At 40.4% G+C, this 26,425-nt stretch overlaps 3 protein-coding genes across 8 annotated transcripts in view; 1 reads left to right on the plus strand and 2 right to left on the minus strand.

Moving 5' to 3' along the window:
- Positions 1 to 94: 94 nt before the first annotated feature.
- On the minus strand, positions 95 to 9,063 carry coasy (CoA synthase). Its single transcript, XM_050060217.1, has 10 exons — positions 8,893 to 9,063; positions 6,237 to 6,998; positions 5,899 to 6,113; positions 4,276 to 4,407; positions 3,140 to 3,329; positions 2,494 to 2,558; positions 2,307 to 2,391; positions 1,961 to 2,058; positions 606 to 752; positions 95 to 513 (listed from the first exon to the last, which is right to left on the minus strand). The coding sequence occupies exons 2-10, from the start codon at positions 6,922 to 6,924 to the stop codon at positions 427 to 429; spliced, it is 1,707 nt and encodes a 568-aa protein (XP_049916174.1). The 5' UTR covers positions 6,925 to 6,998; positions 8,893 to 9,063; the 3' UTR covers positions 95 to 426.
- Positions 9,064 to 12,244: 3,181 nt separating this feature from the next.
- Positions 12,245 to 19,564, minus strand: zdhhc6 (zinc finger DHHC-type palmitoyltransferase 6). Of its 3 annotated transcripts, none has more exons than XM_050059304.1 (11): positions 19,381 to 19,564; positions 17,170 to 17,719; positions 16,905 to 16,996; positions 16,194 to 16,353; positions 15,918 to 16,076; positions 15,436 to 15,489; positions 14,946 to 15,113; positions 14,674 to 14,715; positions 13,188 to 13,333; positions 13,009 to 13,055; positions 12,245 to 12,914 (listed from the first exon to the last, which is right to left on the minus strand). In XM_050059304.1, the coding sequence occupies exons 2-11, from the start codon at positions 17,434 to 17,436 to the stop codon at positions 12,814 to 12,816; spliced, it is 1,236 nt and encodes a 411-aa protein (XP_049915261.1). In that variant the 5' UTR covers positions 17,437 to 17,719; positions 19,381 to 19,564; the 3' UTR covers positions 12,245 to 12,813. The 3 variants fall into 3 exon arrangements, with proteins under 3 accessions (XP_049915261.1, XP_049915259.1, XP_049915260.1); XM_050059302.1 differs by having other exon boundaries at positions 13,188 to 13,336; XM_050059303.1 differs by lacking the exon at positions 19,381 to 19,564 and adding an exon at positions 18,934 to 19,318 and having other exon boundaries at positions 13,188 to 13,336.
- Positions 19,565 to 19,642: 78 nt separating this feature from the next.
- Positions 19,643 to 26,425, plus strand: part of vti1a (vesicle transport through interaction with t-SNAREs 1A) — a 149,604-nt gene continuing 142,821 nt past the window's right edge. For all 4 annotated transcript variants that reach the window (XM_050059307.1, XM_050059305.1, XM_050059308.1 and 1 more), the window contains exons 1-2: positions 19,643 to 19,836; positions 26,217 to 26,275. In XM_050059307.1, the coding sequence (XP_049915264.1) occupies positions 19,743 to 19,836; positions 26,217 to 26,275 (153 nt within the window). In that variant the 5' untranslated portion in view covers positions 19,643 to 19,742. The remainder of the gene's footprint in view (positions 19,837 to 26,216; positions 26,276 to 26,425) is intronic.

A 26,425-nucleotide genomic window follows, 5' to 3' on the forward strand; every position in this document is an offset into this window, starting at 1 on the left:
ATTGCTGACTGTTGGGCGTATCATTTAACAGCACCTATTTAAAGGCATGTCATTCATAAATAAAACAAATCTTTGGATGAAAACAGACCTACAATTCTTAGGATAATACAACATTTTATTAATCCCAAACATGAATTCCAGCTGTCAAGTTCCAAATTTATTTTGTAAAGGATCATTTATGATTTTTTTTCCTCATCCATCCAACTTTTAACTCACAATCTTCAAATAAAACTAGACTTTAAAAACCCATGGAAAGTCAACTAGGCACTGAGTGTTGGTCAAAGAAGTGAGAGTGCTTGTTGGGTTTGCTGTGATGGCACAGTCATCATCCTCGCTTCTTTCTAAGGCAGCGTTTCCTTATGTGGATCAGTCATTTGTGCACTCATGTCCGTGGGCCTGACACATGCTTGTATCTGCATGCACGGGTCACAGCTGAGATGATGTAGTGACAGAAACTTTTCCCTCTCGCCGCTGTTGGATTCTCTGCTGAAGAAGATTCCAAGCTTTCAGTACCTTTAAAATGAAAGACAATGGATCTTATTTCACAGAACTTCATGTCATGCAGATGTGTAGACCCTTTACTGATGGCATCATGAGTGTCTGACCTGTTTCCGCGTGACCTCCGGTTCCCACAGTGTGCTGAGCACCACATTGGCGTGCTCTACTTGCTTGCTGTTGGACCACTGGCTCTGCAGCCGGCGCAGGGCGTCCTCTGTGGACACACCGTCTCGCTCTGTGATCCTTACCACTGCCTGAGAGGACAGGTTAGGTTATCAAAGTGAGTGTTTATTTTAAGTAAGAAAGATTTATTCATACAGCTACATAAGAGGGAGCCTGACCGTGTAATGCTCCGTGAGTAAGAATGAGCATTTTAAACTGGATCCTAAACTCAACAGGGAGCCAATGAAGGGATTTTAATATTGGGGTAATATGAGAGTGTCTATTTGATCCAGTTAGAAGTCTGGCAGCAGCATTTTGAATTGGTTGTAGTTGAGCAAGAGCAGACAGACTCATTGAGGAGAACAGTGCATTACAGTAGTGAATGTGAGATGAGATAAAGGCATATATGATCATTTCAAAAGCCATACATTTCTAAAGCCAGTGTGTATAGAATTTCAAAATGTCCAACTCTGGCGCCACCCAGTGGTGATATCTATTAAACAAACTATGGCTGACAGCAATGCATGGTGATATCCACACACCCCTTCACCACCAGAAGTGTAGCCAACGTCACAAACCTTTGCCATCAGAACATTTTGAAAAAAATGTGGTTTCAACTTTTGCAATACAGTCAAAGAAAAAAAAAGACTGGAAAATAATATGCACTAAAACTTCTTTAAAAATGTGGAAACTTTGACTCTTTTATGCTGCACACTAGTGCAGCGAGACACTGATTACGTTAACATGCACAAAATATTTTCCCCCCTCTTATTCCAAAAAAGGAATATTCCTACTGTGCTGTTTACATGGCTAAGGACAAACGAATATTCCACTAATATTCCCGAAACGTGCGGCCTGCATACTCCGATTGACGCTCCCTAAAATGTCATTTATCACATCAAAATATGGTAAAGTGGAACAGCTGCAAGACACTTGTGCCATTTTGTTCCTTTGCATCAAAAAGTCAGCCTCCCTTTCTCATTCCTTCAACCAGCTTCTTGAAAAGGTTGGTGTTGCAATATTTGTGCATATCCAAACACCTATTAATATCCAAGTCTTTCATAATGTTTTTAAGTAGGTCTGTGTCTTCTTCTGGCCAGAAATGTGGGCTTTTCTTTTGGGCATGCATCTCTTCACCAGCCTTGAAAAGTGTTGGTCATTTGGTATGTGTTCAACGTATCCATGACAACATAAGTAGCTGAACGTTAACAGGCAACATGGCCTGTGTCACAAACTACGGTAAAAAGCCAAGTTGAGACGCATATTCTGAATGGCACTGAGGACTGCAGGCAGATATTACCTCCTCCTCGGGGATGACGGTGACCCAGACCTCGTGGACCATGTCTGTCCAGCCGGCCTCCAGGAGAACTGCTGCGTCCAGCACACAAACCTGTTTACCTGCAGAGAGCAAAGTATCGCATGAACACTGGAAATCTATTTCCAAACAAAGTGATGGCACAGTTCCTTTGTCAACAGAATCAGTACATTAGCCACATTAAAGGAAAAATGTAAGGAGAGGAAAAAGACTGCTACACAAGACAGAAAGCACTTTAACACCCTGTTGTATATGTACAGAAAATAAGGACATGATTACCAACATGCAGTTCTACGGTACTAAGATTAATAAATGTAAGTCCATACAGTACCTTCCTCTCTGGCTTGGCTGATCCTGTTCTTCACCAGAAGTGCAATCTCAGGCCAAACAATGTCTGTCAGGGCTTTTAACCGCTCCTGCACGAAAAACAGCATCTTTGGTAAATTGTCGATACACAGAGGTGATGTCATTTCAAACATCATGATGTGCTGAAACATTATTCATACTCATTATGTTACCTGGTTTCCAAAAACCTTTCTTCCTAATGCTCGTCTGTTGATGGTTTTATCTTCATTCTGAAGATCTAAAAGTTCCAGAAAAAAATAATTATTGCACTGCAACACCTGAGATTTTATACAGCATAGTATTAACAAGAAATTATGAAAATCAAGCTATTGGGCAACCTGTTCTTGTGGTAGTCATTGCAAATTATGCTACCGTCATGCATATGTCTCAGACACTGCTGATCAGGCAAAGAGTGTATTTTTTTAAACTTCAAGATAATGTCAAAATGCATTAACTGTTAAATCTGAAAAAAGGTTTAACTTATCATTATGAAGGAAAAGTGGACTGCACAATATAATGGCTATAGAATAACGACACCATCGACTTTTGATTGGTTCCCTATAAGCCTGGCTTTCACACATAAGCATGTTCCCTATGTCTGGAGTATGATTTGTGAGCTGGGGCTCTGTAGCACCACAATGCTTTAGTTATAATGGTATGTTGTGACACATTTTACCTTCATCAAAAAATTGCAGCTCCTGCATTCTGGACATTGCACTTGGCCACACTGAGATTCGATTTTGATTCATTTATGCATCTCTAACCATAGCCCAACCCTCCCAATAACGCCATATGTTCAGCACGCTTGTGTTCCCTCACCTGACCCGAATTCTTCCAGCACTCTGTGATAGGCTGCAGTGCCTGGCTGGTACACCTCATGGCCCAGCTTGTCACAGTCAATGCGGACGGCGCCCAAAGCCTCCAGCTGCCTGGCGATGGAGCTCTTTCCACTGCCGCTGCCTCCTGTCAGGCCGATCACGTATGGAAGGGGAGCGAGATGGGATGTGTCCTATAATGCAGAACAAACAGGAGATGATGAAAATCTTTTAATAATTCCATGCTGAAGAATAAATAAAGCAGATACTGCAGCACTACACATGGGAGCATTAAGAAGCAATGGGTGGAGGCGATGAAGTGACAGAATTGTATATTTGCATTGGCGCCACAAATAGCTCCTAAAACAAGTCAGGCCTGCTCAGACGCAGTATATGTCTCCACCCTCGCTGCAGGGGAGCTCACTGTCTCTTTGATAATAAAAATAACAGTCTGTATCAGCTGGAAACAACGGAGTGAACTCAACTCAATGTACTCATGTTCACTTCCCAATCAAAGTCTGTTTCACACCTTCCTTTCTAGTGAACCTGCAAACTAATGGAACACTTAATGACCTGACCCGTCTACTTCTAACATACACAACACACACAACTCTGTAGTTCTGCCTCTTTTCATCTAGTAGCTGTTAATTAACACCTGACAAACACATTGTACTTTGGCATACGCTGTAAAGAAAAGCTGTTACTTTTTTACCTCGACAAGACAGTTTCTGTTATAAAAGTTAAACATTAAAGTTTCCAAAGACCAACATGTGTTTGACCTTGTTGCAAAATGCTCAGCTGCCTTTTCTTTCCTATGAAAAGACTATTCTTCACCCACTTAAATAATGTGGGAAAACAGCTGGCAAGTTAAATGTTTTGCTGTGTTGTGCAGCGAGTGAATAAAAATTAAACGCACTTCAGGGCATGACTTGGCAATTACTTGTTTCGTGACTGTGGGCTGTGCAAAGCCTGTTTAACATTTGAAAAGGAATTTCAGTAAACAGGAACGAAAAGACTTTAACTGATTATCTTTATTAAGTTTATATATTTTTTTAATTATATATACCACTATTAGTCTCCTTTATCCTGCAGTGAAATAAATCCCTTGTCAAAATATATATATTTTTAACCATGACCTACTTTAGGCGGCTTCAGGAGGGTGCCCAGCAGACGAGATCGCAGACTGGAGGAGCTGATCTTCTCCTCCTCCGTCTCAGTATGGTGGGCGTCTTTAAGCAACTGGATCTCGTGGAGGACGAGAGCTGGAAGGCCCTGATTTAGACAGCAGAGAACACGGAACATCAAATATGTGCTAATGTGTGCCCACGCAAGGGTCGCCTGTATCTGTAGCAACAAGAGCTGTTTTCTGTGCTTTCCTTGAACTGCAATCCTTAAAAGTAAGAGACAAAATAAGAGGAAAAAATGACACTAGGGCTACATGATGTACCCATGACCATGTGTTTAAAGGAGCACCTGTGGCATATAATCTGATATAGTGGTAAAGATTTCTGCCCAACAAAACCTTTATTATATTACAAACATTGCTGTATTTTATTCAGCTGTAGACAATGACAAAACACTATTAATAGAGTTAACTTAAAGGGAAAGTTCACATTTATTGAAGTGGGGTTCCTTTGGCACTACATTCTTCTCTCAACCTTGGAATGTCTGTATTCCTACGCATAAGCACAACTATACCACACACTGTATTCTGCCACAGGTCAGCTGTTCAGGTGAGACTTTCTGCAGTTCTTGGAAGAAAGTTTCATTTATTCGTTTCATTTATATGCAGGTATTTAGCATAATTTTACCTGATGGTTGAGGAACAGCAAATGTCTCTCACAGTCACTTATACGCATTCTTGCACAGTTGGATTTATGCATAGGAATACCAAAGCTCTACTGACTGTCTGACGGCAAGGTATAGCAGGGAAAAGTTCTCCAAACTTGGCGTGTGCCAACCTCCATCTACTGTGTGTGATACACTGACTATAGATCAGTGGTTCTCAAATGTTGCGATGAAAATCCTGGTGTGCCGTGGGAGTTTGTGATAACCACACATTATTTTTGCAATATTCAACTGGGCCTAACAAAAAGTTATGAATGAATTAATTGCCTAAATCAGTATGTTGTGCGCACCCATTTCCTTATAAAGAAAGAGGCAAACTTTAGCTAAAAAATGTTATTTAATTTGATTAAAAAAAAATCTTCACAAGAACCTATTCGTAGCCGTTCATGCGTAAGAATTCCCTGATTGGCAGCCAGTGTGCGGGATGATAACATTTAAAAGGACAAAGGCTTGAGTGGGACAATGGATTGCTTTACTGTACTGAGCAAACTACAACAAAGCACCAGCGAAGACGACCTACAATCCAAAGAAAAGAGAAGAAAAACTATAATTGGAAAGCATCATGAAAGCTACCTGTCTTATTTTTTTATAGTTTTATTGTCTTATGTCATGATAAGAGTGATAAAACACTTTATAGAAGCGACTGTGCACAGATATAAATACAGGTGTGCCTTGAGATTTTGGCTTGTCCATTGGTGAGCCTTGGGCACAAAAAGTCCCACATCATAAAATCTGAATTATGCCTTTAATTTTGTCACTTTTCCAGTATATGTTTTTATGTATTCAAAAATATTGTTACAGTGAGCTGTATGGACTCTGTCCCAGTCCATTGTGGTACACAAAGTACTTGGACGCAGCCCAACCAACTGGGAGAAGTCACCAGGAAAGGAACAACCTTGTTATTTCTTAACTTACGTTCTCAATCCGTTTCTTGTTGACCGCCTCGCCTCCCTTTCTGGTCTCCTCGCTAACCACAATGCACTGCAGCAAGGGGTCAACCACAGACACTCCATAGGGGTCGTCCAGGGGCACGATCTCCACCTGCAGCGAGGGTTTGACATCATGCAGGAACTCCTGTAGTTTCTGTGCCCGCAGAGAGTAGGGCTGGACCAGCTCCTTTAGCACTTTTTCTAAAGGCGGGAACAAAAGGATGTCAGTGTGGCTGTCTTCTGATTGTTGTTTTCACAGCTCATCAAAATACGGAACATTAAACACACATTCCTAAATGGAAATACTGAAAATGAACTACTCACTTTTCAGCATTGCTTGGTCACACACACCAATAAGGAACCTTCTGTTAGCTAGCAGGCATGAGATGTTGAGCAGCGTCTTGTGGGCCCCATGGAGCCGGTCAAATGTCCCCCCTACCACCACATCACTGTAGGTCTCCAAAGGTTTCGCCTTTTCCTCGGGCTCTTTCAGCCCTTCTTCTTCTTCCTCCTGCAGCTTCACTAGCTGTGGGTGAAGCAGCACTGAGGGGAGGGTGGGGCTACAGACGTAGCAGTGGCCTGTATACCTCTGCAGACACTGTGTGACCTGATGGGACTGACCTGGGTCCTGCAGAGGAAAGTCTGTTAGCACCACCTCCGGGGAGTGAGACAGAGATTGTGGTGTGGGGAAAGGGCAGTTTGGGGCCGCGACCCCGCTGCTGGCAGCTGACTGAGCGCGCACATTGGTCAGTAAAACACGAACATCCAGATGCCCACATATGTCAGCTGCATTGCTGTAAAGGCGGGATATGAGCGTAGACAGGTCCACTACTGGTGGAATGAAAACTGGCCGAGGCTGGCTCCCACTTCCCAGGTTCAGCCCGGGATGGAGGTGCACGTACAGTGTGCGCTCTACAAGCTGAGCAGCTGAAGTGAGCACTGGAGCGATGCGCAAGGGGAGGGTGTGGAGAGGAGACGTCAGCACAAGGATGCCCGTGCTGAACATGGACATGTTACTGGCTGATATCACGGTCAATCACAGCTGTCACAGTATCTGCTGAGTCACTGTGAGGGGGTGGGTAAACACTGAAAGGGGTGGAAAGAGAAAGACATGTTACGGTTTTGGATTACATTAGAACCAAACCAAATTACAAGGCTAACTACAGACTCTCTCAAGCAGTGGTGCTCATTCTTTTGCTGATTTGGTTTTGCAACACTGCTAAAATGTTGCAGAGTAAAAGGTATAATATGCAGGATTTTCATGTGGCCGTGTATTTATCTGCAATAACTCTGCCCAAGGCATTCAAGAGACACAGTGCTGAAAAAACACAAATGCAAATGAATCTGGGGTTGGCTTTTACCTTTAATTTCACTGGCGAGTGTGTTTACAGACAGTAACCGAAAATCCTGCTTAGTATACCTTTAACATGCAAAGACATTTCTTTAAACAAAACACAGACAACATCAGGGATACTCAACTTGCTTTGCCCGGGGGCCACTTTAACAACATGACAGGAGGACAGGGTTTTTTTTAACCATTTAACATAGTTCCAATACAGAGTATGGGACTGATGTGTTGCACAGAGTGTTTATAGCTATTGCTAATATTCAACTCTTGTCCCTAGTTGGGCTTTTACATGTAGACCTAAAAGGTTATTAAAAAAATATAATTTAAAACATCATACAAGCACAATACATTAAAACCATGGAAGGCACAAGCTCTATAATATTAAACAAGCTCTGTTGATGCATTTTTTCATACACTCTGGCACCTTATTTACATTAATAGTACAAAAAAATTCCAAATGTGAATCAGTTCATTTTCATTACAATTTAGAAAATGGTTTTGAGACCACCCAACACCCTATTGCCAGCCAGATTTGGCCCGAGTGCTTCAAAGTAGGTATCACTGCACTACACCTGAGAGCAGCCCAGGACATGACATGCGAGGAGAAAATGCACAGTAAACTGAATCAACTATGAGACTCAATAGACTTTTAAAAAAGGATATAATACATATCAAGTTACACTATAGTTACATTACACATCATTCATAGTATAAGACATTCTTCTGCTGATAATTGCAACTCTTTCATTATTACTCCTGACTTGCTAAGAATATTATCAGCACTTTAGCAACACAAGTTGTTGTCCTGTCTAACACCCTAACCATGTTTATCACTGATGCATTACTATCAGCATGCTATGCATTGTTTGCATCCCTAATTAAGCCAGCAGAGCTTATCACTGTCTAAATTAGGGACAATATTATCAGCATTCTTGCAGTGTCTCTATGGGCCCTCTGTTATGTTTACCTGATGTGTTTGGTTGCAAGAATGGATCAATTGACCAACTTTTACAATAGGTTTCCTCTTTAAAATCTTCTGCTGATGTTGCATCTGTTACACTGAAACAAGCCAACACTGTCTCTTTACAACACTTGAAATTCTCCAGTAGAGTCACACCATAAGTGAGTGAGATAACATGTGCAAGTGATTGTCACACTACTCCTCCTCATCCAGCAAACAGAGAACATGGCCACACTACTGGCTGCACTGTCAGCCACTGACCAATCACCTAAGAGTATATGAGTGTGAAGATACACTAAATATAAGAGGGGATTTGAGATGATAATTAACTAATGTTTAGCCCACTACCACTTCTTGCTAGCTAGCTAGCATGTTTTAGCTTTGACTGACCCGAAATGAACTCAAGTGTAGTTAAAGTCGTAGCTAGCTAGCTTATAGTACTACCATCACACTGCCTGTAAAATAATGCACTAAAATCCTTTGCAAGCTGACACTACAAAACTAAAATGAGAATCCTAAAATGACGATGATGATGTTACTTATTACCCTATAATAACGGAGCAGTCTGTATCTTGTCCCAGACAACATTGGTGCGGCCCACAGAGCAATTACACTTCGTTTAAACTGACAATCTGGCAGTTAGTTAACCTTGCCATGTAGCGCGAGCTCACCTGTGTGGAGTAAAGCTGCAGCGACGTAGATGTGAAGAACGGATGAATCATGAACTATTTAAGTATAACTGTCCACATATCTACTGAGGAGACCGTTTTCCTGATAATCTTCAACGAGGAACTGTCTTATCCAGTCCACTCCAGCCCAAATAGCTAAGCACCCACTAGTGGAAGTCACTTACACATGAACTGGGCTGGATTATCACGTGATATTTGGTATGTATTCTGATTGGTTGAGGAGAAACGCGGTGGAGTCTGGGACATGTAGTCATTTAACACCACCAGAGAGCCACGGTGATTTAAACCGTTAGTGGGCGTCGTGAAATAAGCGACACAGGGACGAATTTTCTCGTGTTTTGTTGTACGATTTGTTCTTATTTTGTTAGTACCCATTCTCTTCTTCGTCTTTCACTACTGTTTTCTTATTTTTGTTCGTCTTTTAACTAGCTAACAGAAAATTTTAGGGAGCACTCTTTTAGGTAAGAGAAAAGCATCTCATTTTCACGGTCCACTAATTGTTGTCCAACACATGTTTTAAATTTGAGAAACATAAAAAAGCACGACTATAATATAATCAATTTTAGACTATTTAGTTGTAGAGTAATTAGAATGGTTAAATTATCAAATTCATGTGCTAAAGAAATACAATTATTAACGGTTAAATCACTGTAATTTAAGTTGCCGTGCATCCCTCTGCTCACCATACATTTACTGTACTCAAGTACAAATTTGAAGTACTTTTACTTAACTTGAGTATTTTAATCTCACACCACCTTCTACTTCTACTCCACTACACTTCAGAGGGACATATTGTATTCTTAGTTCCAGCTTTGCAGATATGAAGACATGCTGCATTTCCTTTTAATTAATTGAATTACTTTGATTTATTAAATTGACTTAATTTCTTTGTACGTAAATACATTTTTCTGATTCTACTCACATACTTTTACTTACATGGACTTTTTACAGTAATGGACTTTTTTTTTTTTTTTTTTGACATTATTGCAGTAATACATTTACAAAGGCAAATTATCTGAATACTTCCTCCACCACTGCTGCTAACAAAACACGTACAGCAGCACAAATGTTGTGCCATTGTTAGGTTTTCGATTTTCCTGAAACATACTGACAGTCTGGAAAATCATGTCTATTTTGTTTTTACTAAATGTATGTAATAGTACGTTGATTTCACTACTGCTGATGTTCTTTACAGCCTTTTGTTTAATTCTTGGGCTTTTTTTTAGAGTGTGTGCACAGGGCACAGTGCCTGTCCTTATGTAGTGTTTAGGGGGCGTTACCCAGTGGTGTAGTGTAAGGTAGACACAGGTATACAGTGTATACAGGTCTCTTTTTCTGGCTGTTTACGGTATACACACTTATCAGGAAAAAAGCCATTGGAATGTATAGGAGAGTAGACCCACTTCCTCCTCGGTAACTTACACATATACCCAGTAGCACACCCACCTCACCAACTACCAACACACCACTGGCATTACCTTTGGTAATAGGTTACTTATGATCAAGTGACCAAGTTCATCATCCAGCATACCTGGGTAAGAGCAGATTTGGATGGTTCAGAACTTGGTGCATTTGGAGTTGAATTGCCTGATATTAGACAGAAAGGTAAACTCGTTATGCATGCGTTTCCATTTCAGTCAACTTGAACTCACTGGAGTGGGCGGACTCAAAGGTCTGGACCCTTCTTTTATTTTCTCTTATCTTAATAAAGCCGTGATGCAAGTGTGTATTAAAGGTCCCACGCACAGGTGTTTTCACTTATTTGCCTGATTGGACCTCTTTTCAAGACGTGCAAAATGTGCTTGATTGACATGACCCCCCACTTGGATGTGGCACCTATTAAGATGAAACAACTAATGCTCCTTTCTTTTTTTAATGACAGATAAAAACAACTTTATTTCAGTAAAAATGTAGTTATAACAAAAACATGCATTAACATCTAGTTAGTAATAGATTATGAAGGCAGTTCAACAGTCAGCTCATGAAGTGTTTGAAGAAAGGCGTCCAGTTCTAAACAATGATCTGAATTTTTTGGCATCTTTACAGGTGACAGGTTTTGGAGTGTACCAAACTTTTCCAGGTCCTCCTCACACAGATGTGGAGCTTGTGGGAAACAGGCCAGTGCCAGCAGAGCGAAGCCACCGGGAGGAATCAAATCCTCAGGTATGCTGTACTTCTGAAACTCTAGCTCATAAAGGATGAACTTCTCACTTTGGTCATTTGGTATGAAGCATGTCTGACTTAAGTTTCCTGTGGTTTGAGGAAGTTCGTCTCTTGTGTGTTAAGGACAGGGCCTGAAAATGTTATAGTAATAGCATCAAAAGTATTAAGATCAGAAGGCAAAAAAGTATGTTAGGTTTTTGGCAGTAACATAGGAACAAAGAGTTTCTCTGGAGCACACTGAGGCCACTGTCACATCATCAGAGAAGGTGGATAAAGACGTGAATTTTCTGCGAAGCTTGGTGACCTGAACTCCCACCATAGCCCCGCCCAACCTGTGCATATAAAGTCCAATCAGAAAACACCTGTGTCGATGTGCAGAGCCTTTAGCTAAAATATGATACTGGGCTCCTTCAGACAGGTTGTTCCAGTTTCATAGTAACTTAAAACCCCACTTTGACATTCCCAGGCTGTGCACTGCAGTGTATTTGACACATATACTCAAGGAAGCTACTATGACATTTAGTTTTTTTTATACTTATCAGGTCTTACTGATCCCAAATATGTAGGAGAAATTAAAAATGCATGCCAAACAAAAGTCTGGGTCTCAGGAGGTTCATCCTCTAAATATCGTAGACAGCTCCTTTAACACTTCGTGTCTAAAATCGTGTTGGTCCGGGATTTTTGAGACATAGAAGGCAAATAAAAGAAATGTTCACAAGCCTCACATTAGACAGGTTTCAGAATTTAAGTGCTCATCCCTTCTTAAAACCTTTCCTTTACACAAAACCCCAAGTTACCTAACTGGTCTACATCCAGCCTCACTGAATCTGCATCAGACTTAAACCAGGGAGAATGTGTATAAGGATTTAAGGGTAGACGTTTACTTCGATAGGGGGTCTCAAGATCTGTACATTTTATGAAAACTAATTTCTAAATAGTGCGATACTGAGGTAATACCTAGTATTCATTGTAAACCTGAAAATGTAAGAACATGGCAATGCATTATAATGTGTTTGAGATAAACAGAGCAGCGTCTTAGACTTGTGTGTGACACTAACTATTAAACAAATGCAAAATTATTGTTTTGAATTAAGCCCAAGGCACTTAAGAAAATAAGTTTTAAAAAACATGAGAATTTTCAGCAATCACAAAGACGAAGGCAAACAACAACTCTTGCGGAAGATTTTTTAATTTTCAATTTATAGTTTGAGGCCAACAGTTTGTTTTTACAAAAATAATAAAAAGAAATTAAGTGTTATCTCCATACTGTAGAAAGAGTTGCATGATGAAGTCCCGGGGTTAGCTTGGCAGAGGCATTGCATAATTAGCAAAAAACGGACATCAACACAAGTAAAAACAACAGATTCAAGTAAAAAGTCATGTAATCACAATGAAGTCACATTAAAGCCTGGTGGCAATTCTTGGAAATTAAGACTCTTGCTGGGTTTTGGTCAGAGGAGTCAAACTGAACCCGCGGGGACCAGTCCAACTCTGCAGTCCTCTTTTAAGACATTATTTGACAGCAAGGTGCACGGTAAGACTTTGTGAACGATGTTGCCTTTAAAAAAATTCAAGTTGGTATTGAAATGTGCGAGGAATTGTAATCAAAGTACGAAATTCTTGATGGTGAGCCTGCAGCACCAGGCATGACATCTTCAGTGGATGTTTGTTTATGAACACGGACAGACACCTCTCGTTCAGTTTAACTCCCCTGCTCTACATAAAGCCTGTTCAAATATATTAATTTACTTTCTTATCGCTGGTGCTATCACTGGCAGCTGTGTCATAATGGCACTTCTCCACACATCGCCTGGGAAACCATCCTCTCACACGCTCTCCAGCTGAAAGCCAAAACAGAAAGGGAGAACTTTGTTATACATTTGTTATAATGAATTTTAAATAAGTAAATTCAAACCGCAGCCAATCTCATCTCACCTCTCGTATCCTCCTCGTTCAAAACTTTGTCTCCATACATCCACCATCTAAAGAGAACACATTGATTAGGAGAATTCAAATGGACAAAAACATTACAGTCAAAATAAATCCTCAATTAGATGCCTAAACATCCAGACCTCTAGACAAACAACCACAATGTTGGGCCTGAATGAACTCACTTGGTGCCCCGAGTGGCCAGGATGGTGTCCCCCTTATTGAGGGGGATCCTGGGCTCCTCAGTGCAGGGGGTTCTGAAAAAGGTTTGGAGACCTTTGCTCAGAGGGCAGCAAGCTCCATTATAGTCCTCCACTGCCCGGTACTGGACCTGCTGGCCGAGGCATGCAAGATATTTGGTTATTCTACTGCTCTGACCACAACCTGAACTCAGACAAGTTACATGTGTGTGTTGTAAAGTCATGGTTCTTAATCTTCAAGGGCAACTTAGGTATTTTTGAACGTGGACTCTGTGTTTTTGTGTTTACGTGACTAATGAAGACAACAATTTTTGAAGGAGAGGTCTCATTCTGAAATCTCATCGTCTAAGTCAGCCATGACCTTAAAAATCTTTTAGGCAACACTAAGGGTGCTTTAACACCTGCCCTGTTTGTTTCAGTTCAATCGAACTAATGTTTGTTTGCCCCCTAAGGGGGTGATCACACAGAAATGAGACGCTAGAGACGCAGACGCTTCAAAGACGCTTATTCAATGTGCGCTAGCTACTGGCGTCTCACGCTCAAAAAGCTGAAAATATTTTAACTTTTCAGCGTCTATGCGTGTCTAAAACTGCGCATCTAACAAGAAGCATCTAGAAAAATGCGCATCTAAAAAGACGCTGGAAAAACACCCATCTAAAAAGACGCTTGATTGCCAGTCAGACGCGCCATATCATAGGAAAACAATGGTTTTACTGGCGTCGCGTTTCTAGCGTTTCATCTCGGTGTGATCGCTCCCTAAGTGCGGTTCGTTTGAGCAGGTATGAACACAGCAATCACACTCAGGTGCGCACCAGAACAACCAGACCGAGACCTTCTTGAAGAGGTGGTCTCGGTCTGGATACAAATGCAACTCAGGTGCGGTTCATTTGTAGTGGACCAAAGCAGGCCAACTCTAGGTCTGAAAGCACCCTAAATTACGCTTTCTGTACTCCAACACAACAAACTCTCCCTGGCACTCCTCCTTCCAACTCTCACTAATGCTTCCAAAGTTGTTTCTCCTGTAGGAAGTCACCTCTCCTGAGATTTCAAAACAAGACTTCTCCTTGAGCGAGATTTGGATACAATAAAAAACTGATCAGTGAAAGGTAAGGGAAAACGTTTCATTTCTCTGTAGGGTCTTTTCCATACTGTTGTCAGGGCACAATTGCCTGTAGGGATTACATTGCAGCCTGTTTCGCCCCTGAGCTGTTGTGCTCTCTCTCAATACTGGACCAATTTCAAGTAATTGTTGTCTCCATTAGTCACCTTCCCTTAATGCTTTATAACATTTGACATAAATCTGCAATGCATAATAGTGTTTGTATTGATAGTACAACCAATAGCTATTGTTGACATGTTCAATATATGAAGTACAATTGTTTCAGTCCAGTCTAAAGCCTACTCTTGTGTCTGTGCTACATGTAAATCGACTCCACACTGATATCACAAAACGGATATGATAGGTACTTACACTTCTCACTCGTTTGTCAGCTTTCTGCTTCAGTTGCTCAATCTATTTAAAGAGGACCCAGACAATTAATGTCACTATATTATGACAAAATAACTTCTATCTCACCATTAAACAGGAAACGTATCAAGAGTAGGATGTACTACAATAACAACTGCCTGAACTCATTTTATACACTCTACAAATTAAAGATAACTTGAAGATAAATTGTCTGAACAGACAACTCTAGAACAGCATTACACACATAACTCAACTCGACAAAATACTGAACCTACAGTTAAGGTGTGCTGGTGACACTTGGGATGGACTGGCCATACAATGCCGTCACCCTTGGGCGTCCCTGACCATGTAAAGACTTGCTTGAAGTTCAGCCAGCGGGTGCCGAGGTCGTAGGGGAAGATGAAGTCCTCCCCTGTTTGGTAGTGCTGTATTCTGTCTTTGGCCTGGTGGAAAAACACACAGAGAATGGTTGCGTGTGTCAATGGGATTGTGTGGGTGGGGTGGTGTCAAGTTTCGATAAAGGGCGTGCTGTATTGTACGAACAAATGATCCTGGAACATGTGTGCATTAGTTATAAAAAAGACACTTCTAATTTATACAACTTTGACAGTTAAGTGTTGAAAACATGTTAGTTATTTTGACATCCTACATTATTGTTTGTAGATCAAACAATGAGAAATACACAAAGTCATGCTACTTAAATAACACTTGCATCACAAAATGTCACCACAAAACAAACACTGGAAATCAAAGAGACATGCTGACCTTTTCCTCGATCCAGGACTCGATCGAGGTCTTATTTCTAAGGATGACTTTCATCTGAAAAGGAGAGACTATTTCAATATCGGAGTCAACTTATATTTTCCTTAAAGATATACTATGCAGGATTGTTAGCTACTGTTCGTAAACAAGCTCGCCAGCAAAAGCGAAAGTTAAAGCCAACCCCAATATCACTCTGGTTTGGCGTTTAGCCCCAGCCTCACCATAGCAGTTTGGGGGTACATGCCCACAAATGCCTCAAGTAGCAAAAATAAGAAAATACAGACAGAGGGCATAGTCTCCGCAGAAAAATACACTATCGCAGACTTCTAGTGGGTCATAACCTTACGTTACTTTTAAGGAAAATCCTGCATAGTGTATCTTTAATAAGTTTGGCTTTGCAAGGTTAATGCTGACATGACCATGTTAAGTATCACATTCCATAGCCAAGAGCATGTGTTAATTGTAAACCCCAATGACAAACTTACCTGTATGAAGAAAAGCATGCCGACTGCAATAGTGGTGCCCAGTGCCAAACCTAAGGCAAAGAGTGTGGCAGCAAAGGCGGGCACACTGAATGGCATGAGGGGCTGGAATTGACGCACAGCACTCATGTCGATCTTTACAGTGCTCCAGCCAAATGATATCTGCAGTGAGAAAAAAAAACAGCTTGACATGTATGGTAAAATCAGTATCACATGATAAAATTAATAAGGTAACAGGCCAGCAAAAGCATGATGTAATGGGGTAAGGAGACAACTGACCCTTTCATAGAGCTGCGTGTACATGGTCATAATGAAAATGATGGCAGCGTGCGAGCAGCCCAGTGGAGCCAGCAGCAAGAAGCTGGTGAAGTAGGCGTGGTTCAGGTGGCCACAGCAGTTGTTGATCCAGGGGCAGTGGTGGTCCATCTTCATCACGCACCTGTGGGTGGGGAGGCAGAGGAGGAGAGGAGTGCTGGGGGAGTTGACTGGTTGTTTGGGAGGACACAGAGTGACAAGTTCATCAGCAAGTCACACTGAATCTTTAAAAAAAATAGATTTACATCATAGGTGTATGATGTTAATCTATTTAACATCACATACTGTATATGACAATCAATTATGTGATGTGTCTCTGTGAAGCCTTTAAAGTGCTGAACAGAGACTGTGCAGAAATAACACGGACCAGCCACGTGTACGCACAACAGCTTCGAATAGCTTAGTGATTTTCCACCTAAAGTAGCACCATCTCTGTTCTGACTTAGTTTCTGTAAAAGGTAGCATCAGTGTTATTCAACCTGGACCCTATTTTCCATGCTAATGGGGGACTCACTCAAAACTTGACCAACTTCAAAAAATGCTGTTTCCGTTAGTTACATAGACACATAAACATAGGCAAATAGGGCCCAGGTTGAAGTACAGACGTTACCCCTTAAGTCCATCTCACACGGGTGAGAGAAAACCTTCTCCTACTGTGGTAATAAATGTAGCTACCTGTTACACTTGCGACAATGGTGGGATCTGGGGGCCTTGTACCCTTGGCACACTCTGCAGTACTGTAGGTACTGTGTATCCTGTGGAGTCTCCTGTTTGGGGATAAACAAGTTAAATGTGTGACCTAACATCTTTCCTATGATTAAATTACTTCACTTAACCTTACATCTTTATATGGTAATTTTGCAGACATAGCCCCAACTGTACACTATCTACATAAACAAACACCTATGTGTCATAAGCCATCTTTATGGTGGATCCTTACTGGTTTCCAGCCGAGAGGGATGTATCCAGGTCCAACAAACATAGCATTGAAGTAGTTGTAGAGGATGAGAACAGTCCAGTTGAGGAGCATGATGAAGTTAATGCTGCCTCCCGTAGTGTCTAACGGCCAGTACCAGATAATGGAGTCCAGAATTGCCATGGTGGAGCATATAGCAATGACAGACAGGGCTATGACCGGACCCCAGTGGCACAATCTTCGAACCTCATGGAGGTTCTGAAATGTCACAAAAGTTGACAGGAAATTCATCTTCCCCCTCCCCACAAGGTTAGTACTAGTAGTTTGGTTAAGTTTCTAAGAAGTATGTATTTTACAGCTTCAATGTGTTACTTTTTTCGTCTGCTATCTTGCAAAATACGCCGTGCAGATGATGCACATATTTTTCCTCGTCTTCTGAGTACCCAGCAACTGGCCTGGTCTTGAGTCACTGGGGCTCTCTGTGTCCCACTGTTCCTTGCCCTGGCAAAGAGCAGCATCCTCTCCTGCCAATCTTCAGTGCACACTATCCTTGTGACAGAGTCAAATTCCCCATCTAAGACAAAGAGAGCAAGAGAGAGAGATTTTAAAACATCAGTAATCTACATCTAGTGACCAAGTTTTGTTTCAAACTATACACCCATCAGCCAAAACATTAAATCCACTTGCTGGTGAAGTGAATAGTGATGCCACTCGACAGGCACCAGCCAAACAAACATCACTGCAGAGCAACTACACCCCCTCATGGCAACAGCACTACCTGATGGCAGTGCCCACCCCCCTAACAAGGCATCCACCTGGCCTCCAAATTCCCAAGATCCCAATCTGATCGAGCATCTATGGTATGTGCTGGAACCCCACCTCACAACCTACAGGACTCAAAGGATCCACCATTAGCGGCCTGGTGCAGGATTTCAGAGGTCCTGTGTCTATGCCTAGACAGGTCAGTGCCAAGTCCGATCCAATGAGGCCCCACCGTGGAACGGGGGTACCTCTGAGGTACCAGCACGTCCCACAAATGCTCGATCAGATTGGGATCTCGAGAATTAGGAGGCAGGTTGATGCCTTGAGCTCTTTGTCACATTCCTCAGGCCATTCCAGAACAGTTTTTATGGTATAGCATGGTGCATTCGGAGGTACTGGGTTTGCAACAGAGTTTGGGTGGGTGGTACAAGTGGCATCCACATGAATGCTAGCACCCAAGGTTTCCCAGCAGAGCACTGCATTGTAATGAAATGATAAATGTTATTCACTTCACCAGCCAATGGTTTTAATGTTTTGGCTGATAGGTGTAAATATCCAGCTGTCAGTTTATTAAGCACACCCACCTAAAGCTACTGCAGTCAAATATAACAGCCTTATAATAAATTCTACCTCCATGAAGCTTAAAATGTTCAATTTTGTGTTTTACGACAGGTGTTGATTGAACTCTGTGGTCACTTTAGAGACTGCAGTACTTGGTGGTGCTGTTAAACTGTATGTTTATAATATGTACATGACATAAATGAGATGAAGGATTTATGCTATATTTTTTCCAACTCTTATTTTAACAGTAACATTTTAATAGTACGCTGATTACTGACACTTAACTCTTTTTTTAGCGTTCACTCTTAGGTGTCTGCCATATCACAATACGAACATCCGGAACTTTTGGATATAACTAACTTCAACAAGTAGCTTATTATCCCATAGCTTTAAAGCAAACACTCCAAACGCAAACACACAACACACCAAAGTGGGCAATGGTGTATTTCTAGACAGATTACTCACTGGGTGGGTGCACAGCCATAGCATTTGCCAAACAGCGACCAAACTAATAAGCTTATGTCACTAAGCTAGCTAATTCACATCCATACAAAAACAAAGCATTGCAGCATTATACGCAAGCGTAAGCCTTATCCATCGTATTCACAAGCCAGACAAGTGATGCCGCGACAGTAAAAATGAAACAAACACATAAACTACGCAAGAGATTATGTATTTGGCAAACATTTTGATTCGGTTTAGCACCGGGGCTAACGTAACAGCAATTAGCTAGTTAGCTAGCATGTTAGCCAGCTTGACAAGACAAACGTATCCGGCTGAATTACAGCCACAAGGTCCACGAAGGAAACATGGTTAATATCGCATCTTAAAGACATAACGAATGCTTACTGGTGTACGTATAAGCACATTTTGTATGGATGGAGAAAAAAACTGTCACTTTAAATTACCAACCTGGCCACTTCCTTGGTTTTTTTCTTCAATTTCTTCTGAGGGGAACTTTCCTCACGGTGTCTCAGAAACTATTACCCTCAACCCTACGTAGACACTTTTAAACTTAAGCAGTTTATCACTCAACCATCACAAAACTTGTAAAATAATTTATTTATTCATATTTGGCAAAAATAAACATGACTTCTATTTTTTATCCACTGGCTGAACCATTTTGAGTGTGGGAAGAAATAAAAATAAGGTAATGTTCCGTACCGGACACATTACACCGCGACTCACGGAAGAGACTCCATTCGATACTTGTTGTTATTATCCTGAGCTAACTGTCAACCAGTAAGCTACCTGTTTTAAACCTAAACGGCGAAATGTCTTCAGACTTTGAATCCTACGAGCAGGACTTTGGGACCATTACAGCAGATGTAACGAACAAAATTGGAAGAATTCCCAAACTAAGCGGAGGTATGTTAAATGTATTAGCTGGAACCGCTGAGCTGAAGCTAGCTAACAGCTAGCAGGTATTTCCCAGCTGAGACGGATAGCTAACGGTAACAGGTGTAGCCTACAGGAGTGTGGCGTTATTTCACCATTTTACGATATTCTCGTCTGGTAAAAGATGTGAGAGGACTAGAAGGTGACACGCTACTCGAGTATTTTTTTTACTCTTATGTAAAAAGGACGAATCACGTGTTGCTGGCTCTAATGAATTTAGCCAGTGTGATGATGTGCATCACTGAGCTCACTGGCAAATAACATGGTATGTTTTCCGGTATGTGTGGTATTAGTGTTTCTCTAGAACACTGCCTCTATAAATGGCAGCTGGTTAAGAGGAGGACAGACGTATTTAACCGCTTTTATTATAGTTTCTGAATATTGTTTTAGATCATAGATATGAATGGATAGGAAGTGAGTTTTCAATGGTGACAGTGATTTCATGTGGCACACTCAACACAGCCTCTTTCCATGGAGATTTAATTTTGAAATCACCATGACAGCAGCTGTCCCCGTTTTATGCACCAAAATAAAGCTAACAACCATGACAACATTATCAAACAAAGGGTAGCAGTGCTGTCATCTTACAACAAGAGGTCAGACCTGGATTTGATTGTCAGACTTGTGTGTATTTGTTTCTTTCAACACTCCAGAGACGCACAGGTCAGGTGAATTTGTCACAATTAATTGTCCATAGGTGTGATAGAGTCCCTGTGTAACTTTTGCAAAGGACTGCCATCTGCCCAGAAGATGCTAGACTAGTTCACATGACCAAAATTTAATAAGTGTGTATGGAAAATGGATAGAAAAACAGATGTGCAAATGACATTATCAAACATTCTGTGTCAGCCAAATGGTCATTCAAGTGTTCAAACGCAGTTCAAGTCTATATTTGTTGTTTCCTTTTTATTAGATTTTATTTGATTCACATGGATAACACTCACAAGGCCAATTTAGGTTCTGTAGTCACATGGCTGAATCTCATGCACAGCATGCTGGCATACTTTGCAAAGGCTGGAAAACAGTATGCTCACACTGTAAATTAATTTTCCTAGTGGATGTCAAGTACAGGAGATTAACAAGTGTTTTGGGTTGTGTGATTGGACAGATACATGCTCATTACGAAACTACTCTGCAATCAATTTCTTGTATAATGACTGTCATTACATATCTAGTGCAGCAGAGATGTTCAGTCTGATTTGAACTTGCAACCTTGTGACACATGTTGAGTCCCACTCAGAGTTCCTTTAGGCTGTTTGTCAAATAGTAAATGTGATAATGTGACCAAAGCACACACTTTGAGGTTCAGTGTGTGATTTAATAGATGGGCTCAATGGTGTATCCATGTCCACAATTTTAAGCAGATTTATAAATGGGTGGCAACAGGCACAGTCCTTTTTTAATAGGGTAAAGATGCTGCTGTACTCACAGGTAGGACCCTATGGGCACATGCGTCAACCTGTCACAGAGAAAAAAGGCTAAGGGCTGAGAAGAGTTTCCTTTTTTTATATAAAGCATAATTTCTGTCCATCTTTATGTATTTCCTTATCAGAAATAAGAGACAAGCAGTTGATTGTAGTGTAGTAATTACATAATACAGACTGCACATACTAGCTTTCACCATTTAAAGTGTGTCCCTCAGTGTGGAGCTGATACACCTTTTTCACCTACCCAAACTTTATTATTAATTAGCTTCTAGTGTCGTTCAGTCAGCATGCTGCCCTGGCATACTTTTACCCAGACACTATATTCTTACATTCTTTAACCCTAGTGCATCGAAATTGCCGTGAAACACAGACATTATTACTAAGGCAATATCACGCAATTGTGCACAATAGCCTTTTTGTTCTTGTGATTATGAAGACCTTATTTACACAGATAAAGCATTGTTTTTGCAATGCATGTACTGCCTTATAACCTTGATAGATGGAATTGGAGGCAGAATAGTCATTGAGTGTGCATTTTTCTAAATATGTAAAAATAAAATCACAGAAAAGAGCCATTCTGCACAATATATCTTAATTTAACAGCCAGATTTTAAATTCAGCAGTATTTTTGCTGTAAATAAACTGCATGTTAACATCGTCTGCACCAAACCAAAAAGATATGATGAATATCAGTCATACATATTCTATGATGGACTACTGTAAATGCAGGCGCTGGCAAAATTACATTGTCCACAACTGACAACTGCTAGTTTGTTTTGTCAGTTTTGAATGCTAAAAAAATGCTTCCAGCCCCGACTTGGAACATTTATCTCAAACTTGCTCATTGGCTTTTCAAAGGACACTGCCTCTCACAAAACCTCGCCTGACGGAATATTTCTGGTTTGGAATTGGCATCTTTGAAGCTTCATGGCAGCCCATTCCACAGTGTAATTCCACATTGCTTCCTCTCGCCATCTGTTGACTGTGTCAGAGTAAGCCCATATGAATATGCACAAAGCCAGGAAACACATTACAACCATAAGTAGTCGTTCAATGTCTTCTGCTACCAACAGAATAGTTTACAGTTGAATTTCAATTCCCTTCCTCCTCATTAAGGTTTTTCTTCTTTCCTTTTCTTAAGTCCTTCTGGCTCTTATTCCTGAAGTGGCTGAATATTTCCCGTGGTTTGACAGCCCTCTATTTAATACATTAATATAGCTCCAGACAAAGGGCTTTTGTCATTGCTGTTGTTGTATCTCTCCATTTCACATGTGCACAATTGCTGATAATGGCCAGGGCGTGTGGAAAAAATGTCCTTGACTGTCTTCATTCATGTAACAATCAAGTGAATGTGTCTTTATATATTTATTTGTTACCATCCCCCGAAACCTAAGGTTCAAGGAACATTTGAATAAGAATACAATGAAATGTTAGGCCTTGTTCCATGAAACATGAATGTCATTTTGTTTCACCTTTGAGTGTTTATGGCAAGAGATTGCCTGTCAATCATTGCAAACCAAATACAGAACATTTTTTAGTTAAAAAAAATGTTTGCCAAGCCTTACTTCTTTTTTTGTTTGTCTTACTTCTGTGCACAAAACTCCTCATCCGTCCGTCAGCAGGTTGTAGTCCTGGTAAATATTCATACATATTTCACGGCCCTCCAGCTCGGGCCCCGAGTTCGAGCAAGAAAGCACCATCTCACCTTTCAGTGAATCGCCTCTGGCTGTTTACTGTGTAGGTTGTGAGGTTGAACACAGGTTTTAAAAATGAATTTGAGGACAGGCAAAAGGTAATGTTGGCCCATGGTGCCTGAGAAATGAAGATCTTGGCCTGGATTTTTTTATGATATCACAGTCCCACAACTGATGGCCTTGTGATTTGCTTTGAAGCTTGGAGTTTTGTTGACTTTCTATTTCAATTATTTAAAATGATGTCAAATATTTAACAGTTTAAAGGTTCTACTCACGATTCTTGATTTATTTGATGATGAAAATATTTTTTAATGATCTTTTAAGAATGTTTCTAAAATGGAGTAGATTTAAAATAAATATTTGAGTTGAATTTATATTTTCTGACTGACTTTGATTTTGAGAGAGAAAATTGAGATTGGTCCTACTCTACTTTTCTTTTTGTTGGCTTTTATTGTGGAATACTGATGCTGATACTCAAAAAGATGACAAAACTGATTTACTAAGTATAGATTTTCAAAGATGTTAAGTGCTTTCTATAGTTTCTTTTTTCCCCTGCCAAACATCATTATCTAAATCTGCTTAAATTTCATTGTTTGTTTTTAGCAGACAGTACTATCTTCTCTGTGTTTGTTAAAGTCTAAGATTTGTAGCTTCAGGTGTGCTTAGAACAATGTTTGGTTCAGGTTTACACTTCAAGGACTCTTGCAAAAAGAAGGCTTAGAGGAGAAGTGGATGCCTCTGTCTATATCTATTTTTGTGCATGACTGATTACACGTTTTCATGTGATCTAAGTTGTGATGATTTGGCCTGAAAGTAGTGACTAGATGAACTTTAGATGGTGACTAATACTCAAACACTCCTGAGTAAAATGTCGGCACAAATAATGCAACGTTTTGGGAGTCTTGGCATTAGGACTCAGAGGCCCAATAAGCCTCTTTATAAAGACATTTTGACATGTCACAATGAAAAGCACAGGTGTGAATGACAGCTGAATTACACTTTGCTGCTTTGGTTTGAGGGACCTGGTATTCTGGCAGACTTAGCATTTCTTAAATCCATACTACAGTTTTCACAATGTAAAAGTGACACAATGAAGAATACTTAAATCACACAGTGTTCATAGTAAATGTGGTCTTTTTTGGAGAAGAAGAAATGGAGGAGCTGTTTGCAGTTGGATCTAGTTTGAAGTTTTAAATCTCAAGACAGAAACTTAGCTTTGTATTTGTGAGGTTTCATTAGTAGTGGTATTCCAATGTTACAGTTTGATTGACATCCAATGCTGATGTGTTGCATAAATTTTCTGTTCGAATAAAATGGTATATATATTGATTTGGTATACAACTATATCAGTTTAACATGCAGATTTGTATGTATACAGTCATTATATAGTATGAATTTGGGACATACGCCGACAGTCATGTCTTACTGAGACACTGGGAACTGAGTCATCGCTCATGTCACTAGCAGTGTTGTAGTCAGGAGTCAGGACCACCTAAACAGAGATCATGTCATGAACAAGACAAGAGTGTACTAATATCAAGACAAGACTGGGACTTTGAGACGTTGAGACCAAGTCAAAACCAAAACCAGACCAGTGCGAGTACCACACTGGATGATACACTTAAAATAAAATGTGGAACATGCAAACAGTAGGCACTCAACACGTGTGTATTTATCAGTGTACCATCGGAATAATTTGATTAAATCTTCAAAAGGCATTGCAGAGTTGAATTTTATGTGTGGGGAATTTTACTTTGTTTTACCTGAGCAAACAAAATTAAACATTAAGTGTTGAAATCAGCTGAACCATCATTATTCAACACTCCTTTTTTACACAGACCCTGCAGTTCTGGTCTTTACTGGTCTTAAGATAAAATCCTAAGTCCTCTTTTTCTGAGACCGAGACAAGACGGAGTATGCGGTGAAGTTAGAGATGAGACCAAGACCTTGAAAAAGTGGTCCTGAGACTGATCTCGAGTACGACAACACTGGTTATTAGTAGCACTTGTACTTTTCCTGCTATGAGTTAAAATGTCTGCTGTGAAAAAGGCCTATCCATGGTTTCAATATCTCATTCCTTGTTGAGTGGATTTTGGATATTTACAACAAAATTTATTCACAAGAATATGATTGAAAGCCAGGAAATTTAGATATTTTAAGAGCTTGTTACCAGTAGCGCTGGAGCTAACGATTATTTTCATCATCACTTAATCACCTATGATTTTTTTGATTAATTGTGTGTCAATAAAATGTCAGAAAACAGTGAAACATGCCTTGTGCTATTTCCGTTAACTCATTTGAAATCTTTAAATGGGATGTTTTATCTAACTAAAAATCTAAAAGCTGTTCATTCTTCTTTGTTAAAAAAAATTACTTAGACGATCTTATTCGATCAAATCAAAATAGTTGCCAGTTAATTATCCGTTGATTGACTAATAGATTTAATTGACTAATTGTTGCAACTCTAGTAGCCAGTACATTTTATTTTTCTTGATATATATCTTAAAACAGTGACCTGGTTATTAATCTGTAACTATGCCTTAAATTGAGGCACTCAGACTAATGTCATGTATTTCGATGTTTTGCTCAAACTTCCTCCCTTAATTTATCTCCATTAAAATATGTTTGTGCTTCCTTAAAACATTTAATGATGCTCGATTGCTAAACTACTACACCAGACTTCTACATTTCATGTGCTTGGATTTCATGGCAAAGAGCTAATGTCAGAACAAAGACCAGTTCTTATATGTGCAGAAATTAAGTGGTAGTGTTGCTGCCTTAAATAACGATGGGATGTACTGTGCTTTACATGCGTCTTTGGAACTCTCGCAAGTCGTAATGAGTTTCAATGGGTAATGTGGAAGAGCAGCCACGGGGTGAGGAGCAGAACGGCGCGTTAGTCATTCTGAGTGGGACTCATACTTCTGGCAAGTGAGCAAAGCTGACACCTCCCTTCCCTTTGAGTTGGCACGAGGTGTCTCACTGCTCCTCAACAGAAACCAACAAAGGCCTCATAGACGCCAATAACTAAGAGACATCAAATGTTGGCTCGTCGTGTAGAGAGAATGTGTAAATATATCTTCAAATGTGTCCTCGTGTGTTGTTTTCTCCCAGTCTTTCTTTCTCTCTCCCCCTCTCTTCCCCCGTTGCGGGGGAGTTAGGTTGTTGTCATGAAGCGCTGTTCCTCTGTCGGCTGATCAATATGTTGCTGTTTTTTTTTCTCTTTCAGAGGAGAAGACACAGCTGGTTCTAAATGTCGACAAACAGCTTGAAGAAGTCAGAGAGTTGGTATGTCTTTGATCAGTAATTTTCTCCTCTTCCCATTTCCTAAATAATGAATTTGTGGAAAGAGGGAGGGGACAATTTTCACTGGCACCAGACAACAGCACCTGTATTATCCTGGTGGTGACATGACATGCAGACACACACATACACACA

Source organism: Epinephelus moara, chromosome 13 (assembly GCF_006386435.1).
Source record: "Epinephelus moara isolate mb chromosome 13, YSFRI_EMoa_1.0, whole genome shotgun sequence".
NCBI classification, from domain to species: Eukaryota; Metazoa; Chordata; class Actinopteri; order Perciformes; family Serranidae; genus Epinephelus; species Epinephelus moara.